Source organism: Merops nubicus, unplaced genomic scaffold, assembly GCF_000691845.1.
Source record: "Merops nubicus isolate BGI_N331 unplaced genomic scaffold, ASM69184v1 scaffold27835, whole genome shotgun sequence".
Taxonomy (NCBI): domain Eukaryota; kingdom Metazoa; phylum Chordata; class Aves; order Coraciiformes; family Meropidae; genus Merops; species Merops nubicus.
Window position 1 is genome coordinate 13,495 of NW_008610765.1, and position 6,542 is coordinate 20,036.

The window sequence follows — 6,542 nt, forward strand, 5'->3', positions numbered from 1 at the left end:
CCATTCTCTCTATCCCTGATCCCTGGAGATCACTGTGGCAGGCACAGATCCTGCCTGGAAGGGCTGACACGAGGCAGGATGGAAAGGGTGGAAGGAAAAAAAAAAGGTGATTTTCTGCCAGTCTCTCCTCAGGCTCTCTGCAGCAGGAGCCCTGCCTGCTGCTGCATTTTAGTCTTCAAATGGCAAATGAGATTTTTAAGGGGGGAAAGGTGAGATGAAGCCACAGCTCTTACAGCGTGTTTGCTAAATGGAGCTGGGATTTAATCTGCCAGCAGAGACACAAATCACCACCACCCGAGCCAGCTTCACAGAGACGTGTTAAGGGAGGACTTAACAGGCACCTGAGAGTTCCCCAGGGGGCTGGGAGGTTAGAAGGAGCCTGTTTAGGTGAAAGGCAGCTTGTCATGTTTTCCAGTGTTAGTTTTGCCCCCCGTTGGGTGCTCCCGGGACAGGGATGTGTCTGTGTGAGCTCCTGCAGGGGCTGCTGGGGACAAAGCCAACCCTGACCTCTCTGTGTGTAAGGTTGTCCCTGCTCACCCTGCAATAAGCAATTCCCACATCCATATGGGGCCCGTGGACACCCCCCAGCCCTCCTGCACCTCTGTCCTGGGGAGCTCTTCCCTCGTGGCTGCAGCAGGTTCAGCTGGAGGGCTTGCACCCCACAGACAGTGATTTGCAGGGCCAGGAATAAACCCAGCTCACTCACACTGCAGGCTTGTCCCCAACTGTCCCCGACACTGCTTGTCCTTGCCTTGCAGGTGCTGGTTTGGGAAGAGAGCAGGAGTTTACACCGACTACATTTACCAAGGCCCCATGATCCTGGTGCTTCTGGTAAGAGCAGAGTCACCTTGCTTGCTAAACGCAGGCTCTGCCCATCTGCAGGTGGGGTGAGGCTGTTCCTGAACAGTCCCACCACCTCCTTCAGCATCACCCGTGCTGCCCCACAGCCCTGCCAGCTGCCTGCACCCAAATCTGCACCTTCAGCAAATTTGGGCACCTCGCCCCCAGGAGGAATTAGCCTGCCCTGACCCTGCTGGCCTGGCGTGGGCTAGAAAGGGAGCATGGAGACCTCACTCTGACAGGGGTGCTCCCATCAGCAGACTTCCACACGCGTGGATAAGGCCCCCCCATCCCTGCCCTGGCACTATTTGGGTGCAGGTGGGTGCTTTGCTGGGTTCCTCAACTCCATTCCCTGATCCACATCACTTTGATTCTGCCCCTGGGCCCAGCAGCGATGCCTGAACCACAACATGATTTACTGAGGCTCTGCCCTTCTGGAAAGGGCCAAAGAAGAGCAGTGGTGGCAAGTCAGGAGCAGCAGGGCTGGGGGTCCAGCCCGTGTTTGCAGGGGGAAAGCAGTGCACGAGGTCCCACAGCTTCTCCTCTCTCCTTGCCGGGCGCTGAGAAAGGAGAAGGGAACACTAATCACCAGCACCAATCAGCCCTGCTGAATAATTGAGCCTGCTTCTCATTTCCCAGCCCTCCAGGTAGCCAGGCCACTTCTAATTTGTGTCAATTGTCCTCAGCTCCCAGTGCCACCTTCCTGTGCCCTCATTAGCAGGTCAGCAGCTGGGAGAGTGGCCAAGTGGCTCCTTGCTGGGAGGGCAGCCACTCTCCCAAAATCCCTTCTATTCCTCCTCCTCTCCCAACTCTTCCATCTTCAGCCCTTTCTCTAACTCTTGCCCTTCCTCACCAGCCTCCTGGTGTGCCCTGCCCCCTTGGACAAACTCCTCAGTCTTATTGCTGACCTGCTTTCAAACAGTAAATGCAGATAGAATCATAGAATGCTTTAGGTTGGAAGAGACCTTTAAGATCATCAAGTCCAACCATCAAGCCAACACTGCTAAATCCTCTGCTAAAACAGAATCAGAATCTGTCAGGGTTGGAAGGGACCACAAGGATCCCCCAGTTCCAACCCCTCGGCCATGAGCAGGGACACCTCCCACTAGATCAGGCTGCCCAGAGCCTCCTCCAGCCTGGCCTTAAAGACCCCCAGGGATGGGGCCTCAACCCCCTCCCTGGGCACCCCATCCCAGGGTCTCACCACTCTCCTGGGGAAGAACTTCTTCCTCACATCCAGCCTGAATCTGCCCACTGCCAGCTCTGCCCCATGCCCCCTAGTCCTGTCGTTACCCGATAGCCTAAAAAGTCCCTCCCCAGCTTTCTTGTAGCCCCCCTAAGATACTGGAAGGCCACAATAAGGTCACCTCGGAGCCTTCTCTTCTCCAGACTGACCAGCCCCAACTCCCTCAGCCTGTCCTCACAGCAGAGCTGCTCCAGCCCTCGGATCATTCTCCTGGCCCTTCTCTGGACACGCTCCAGCAGCTCCACGTCCCTCTTGTGATAGGGGCTCCTGTCAGATGTCCTGTTCCAGTGGAGGGAAGGCAGTAGGCAGGTTCAGGAGGAAACATTCCCATTCCCCTCGGCAGAGCTCATTGCCTCTGCTGAGGAAATGGGAGGAAACGTTGGGGAGCAGACCCCAGCCAGGTGCCCTCTTCCTTCCAGATCAACTTCATCTTTCTCTTCAACATTGTCCGAATCCTCATGACGAAGCTCCGAGCCTCAACCACGTCAGAGACAATCCAGTACAGGTAAGAGCATGAGCAACCCTGAAGGAAGCAGACCTAGAAACTGCATCAGCACGATGAGGGGGGATAGGAACAGCCCCATCAGGCAGGTATCACAGGGATGGAGAGACATCTAAGAGCACCTCAAATGGGTTTTGGAGACACGTGACTGTCGTATCTGGGGGTGAGGAAAAATCCTGGCCAGTGAGAGCTTTGAGATGGAGGTGGATGGTAGGATCTGCCTTTGAAGGGAGCTGTTGGGAGCTGAGTCTCTCTGAAAAAGCCTGGCTTTGGTGGGACCCAATCAGCTCTCCTGCCTTGGAGCTGCAAATCCTGGCATGGAGGTGAGAATTAAATCGCTGCTTGGCAGGAAAGGTGAGGCTGAGGAAGGAGTAAGGAATCGATGCCACCCCAGACACCTTCTTGCAAAGCTGCAGGGAGAAGGCAGCACAAGGCAGGGAGATTTAACCCTTCCTTTTAGCTTGCAGACAGCCTGGGAGGTGCACGGTCAGAGCAGCTCCCCAGAGCTCCTGGCACAGGAAAGGCACCTTGGCCTTTGTCACTGCTGCTCTCTGGATCGTTTTCTGGGCAGGAATCAGGGAATCTCACTGTGTCAGTGAGGTCACTGATGGCCAGCTGCAGTCAAGAGAAGTAGGTTTGGGGTGGAGGGTGATTTTTTTTTTTTCAGATGAGAATGGAAAAATTCAGATGCTTCCACTGGGAAATGCCAACTTTCCTCACCACGGAGCCTTGAGCTGGGATGAACAATTAGGCCTGGGGGGAGCAGAGATGAAGGCTACTGAAATAAGCTGCTTGTCAGTCAGCAACGGAGAGACTTTTGGCTTTCCAGTACTTCCCTGATTTTGGCAGGGAAGATTTTTCACCTTTGGGCAGAAGAACTTCCAAATTTCCTAGAAACATTTTGAAGGACAGGAAAACGTGGAGATTTTGGCAGATTATAAACTGTGCAGTCCCACTTAAACCAGGCAAGGGACCACCCTGGAGGGTTCCTGCTCACCTTAGACAATGGCTTTTGGCCAAAAACTGATGGATCCCCTGCTGCCATGGCTGCTCCCCTGGAGAAGCTCCACCGGTGCTTGTGCTGTCCCATAGCTTGCCAGCCTGAGGATGCTGATGACCTCAGTTATCTCCAGGTCCTCTGTGCCATCTGCCAGGCTGTGCTGGTGGCTGTGGCTCTGCTCCAGGTCAGCGATGCAGCACAAGTCCCAGCCCTGCCCAGCCCAGCCCTGCCAGAGATGACTGTTCCTCTCCTCAGCTCCCCTTGGAATCTGTCCATTAACAGGATTTTTTGAGCAAGAAGTGTTGACTTGGCATTGTTCTCATCCCCTAATCCAACAGAATGAGCTGCCAAGCCCTGATCCTTCCTCTTGTATCAGCACTATTACTTTTCACAAACAGCTTTTGTAATTTCATCAAGAAAAGATATCAAATTAATTAGCTGAGATAAGTTTTTCATAAACCCATGCTGAAGGGTGTGAATTATTTTACTCTCCTTAATTCCTTTTTAATTGAGCCTTAGACCAGCCAAGCAATCACTTCAGGCCAGCTCAAGGTCAGGTCTCCAATATCCACTGCCCTTCTCGGGATGGAGAAGCTGCAGAAGGTGCCCAGTGCTCCAACCAGCCCAGTCACTTGGGGACCACACTGGAAAACAGCTCAGCTCTGCCCCATCCCCTCCCCAGTCCTGGTTTGCTCAGACCCAGCCATGCTGGTGCTGGCAGTGGGATGGGGAGGGTCCTTGTGCCCAGGGCTGTACTGCAGCAGCTCAGGTCCATGTTTTCTCCCCAGGAAAGCAGTCAAGGCCACCCTGGTGCTGCTGCCCTTGCTGGGAATCACCTACATGCTGTTCTTTGTCAACCCAGGGGAGGATGAGATCTCCAGGATTGTCTTCATCTACTTCAACTCCTTTCTGGAGTCCTTCCAGGTGTGGTCCTCAGCACTAGCTTCCATCCCAGTCCCTCTGCCAGGGGATGTGGAGGATCCCATCCTGGCTGATGCCTCCCCCCACGTCTGCTCCCTCCCCAAACCCCAGGATTTCTCCAAAGCTCCTGAGCCTGGGGGTGCCAGGAGTAGCTCTGTGGTGACTCTGCTGCTTGTCTCCTTCCAGGGTTTCTTCGTCTCTGTTTTCTACTGCTTCCTGAACAGTGAGGTGAGCACCAGGAGCTGGGGGGTACTCGTGGGGGTCTACAGCCTTCCCTGCAAGCAGGCACAAGCTCAGCCTGAGGCTCTGCCTCCACACAGGGCTTGAAGGGTGCTGGCAGTTCCCCAGCTGAAGGCACTTGCTGGTCAGTTGGTGCTTTACCTGCAGCTCCAGGCACATCTGCAGCCAAACGTGCCCAGCTGGGGACAGCTCCTGTCAGTCTCCTCCTTTGGAGGAGGAAAATCCACCCTGAGGACCAGTGGTCCAAGGGTGCACCCCTGTGATTTAGTGCAGCAGAAGAGCCAAGGGCCCCCCTGTCCCTGGGAAATCCTTCCCTAGGGTGATGGCCATGCACACGGGGGTGCTGGGCACACAGATGAGGGCACCTCCCAGGCTCTGACCCGAAGCACAGGCAGCAGAGAGCAAAGGAGGTGAGAGGAGAGGCCAGTCCTGGGGCCAATCATTTGGGCAGCTCTTTCCTCTGCCTCCTCCAAACACTCCTGCACCTCTGCTGGCTCAAGAGACTTTGCCCCAGGGTTTGTTACCAAACCAGAGGGAATTGATGCAGAGGAAAAGGGGCTGGATCAGGGCTCGCTAGTGTCCCAGGAGCACATCCATGGTCCTCCCTCTCTGGAGCCCAGCTGGGCTGCCTGAGCATTTCAGTGTTCACCCGAGGGCACCAGCTCAGCCGCCTGCACTCGGTGCCCATCTCCCAGGACCATCCCATGCTGCAGTCCATGAAAAATCAATCCTTCACCAGTGAGCTGCCACACAGAGCACTTGGGCTGCTGTAGGGCAGATTGAACATCGAAGAAATGCCACTAACAGGAACAAGACAAGCCATAAAACCTCCCTGACTGTCACTCAAACCTCTCCCAGCCCCTTGCAGCAGCTGATGCTGCAGGTAAAGTGCTGGTTCTCCTGCAGAGCCCCCGCTTAGATTTCTTCCTCCTTGTTGTTTTCATTGTGCCCTCCGAGGCACCTTCGGTTGGGTTCATCTCCCTTTCATCCCCCTTCCCAGCTCCAGGGGCTGCATTTCCCATTACACAAAGCTGGGTGCCCCCGGAGGTGACTGGCACTGCCAGAACCCCTCCCCTGCCCCCAGAGAGCTGGGCAAGGTTCCAGCAGCGTTTTTGCTTGGAGGTCCAAGGAGGAGGATGGCTGGTGGCTCTGGAGGAGGTCAGAGAGCTGGGTGGTGACTAACCATGCCCTCCTCTGTGCCCCCAGGTGAGGTCGGCCGTGCGGAAGCGGTGGCACCGGTGGCAGGACAAGCCCTCCCTCCGTGCCCGCGTGGCACGGGCCATGTCCATCCCCACCTCCCCCACCCGGGTCAGCTTCCACAGCATCAAGCAGTCCACGGGCGTCTGAGCCAGGAGCGAGCTGTCTCTAGGGGCTGGGGGGGCTCCTGCCACAGCTCAGCACCCCCCCGGCCTCGCAGAGCTCACACAAACTCGCTGCACCCATGGGACGCCCTGCAGGAGCTCCTGTCCCCCTTGCTGGGGGAGGTCTGTAGGAGAGGACGGCTGAGAAGCTGCTTGGTCATCTTCCCTGGCAGCAGTGGGACCTGCTGGGGTGGCAGAAGGAGCCAGAGGAGCCCAGAGAGGTTGTGGGGCAGCCCCCCTGCCTGCCTCCATCCTGGGCACGTCCTGTCGCTGCCCCTCTTGGGTTTGTCACTTGGTTTTGGGTGACAGGACACCAGGACATTGCTGGGACAGCTTATGGGGCTAATCCCTGGGGAAGCTGGCTCAGCCTTCCAGTGAGTGCATGCTGGGGTGCTGCTGGGGGAGCCAAACTTCTGGGGACAGGGGGGCAAA

The 6,542-nt window shown here is 56.3% G+C and overlaps 1 protein-coding gene across 1 annotated transcript in view; it reads left to right on the plus strand.

Moving 5' to 3' along the window:
• LOC103773637 (corticotropin-releasing factor receptor 1) overlaps nt 1–6,103 on the plus strand; it is a 19,589-nt gene extending 13,486 nt beyond the window's left edge. Inside the window, exons 8-12 of the mRNA XM_008941012.1 lie at nt 759–831; nt 2,506–2,591; nt 4,377–4,512; nt 4,696–4,737; nt 5,956–6,103. Of these exons, the coding sequence (XP_008939260.1) occupies nt 759–831; nt 2,506–2,591; nt 4,377–4,512; nt 4,696–4,737; nt 5,956–6,096 (478 nt within the window). The 3' untranslated portion in view covers nt 6,097–6,103. The remainder of the gene's footprint in view (nt 1–758; nt 832–2,505; nt 2,592–4,376; nt 4,513–4,695; nt 4,738–5,955) is intronic.
• The last annotated feature ends 439 nt before the right edge of the window (nt 6,104–6,542 follow it).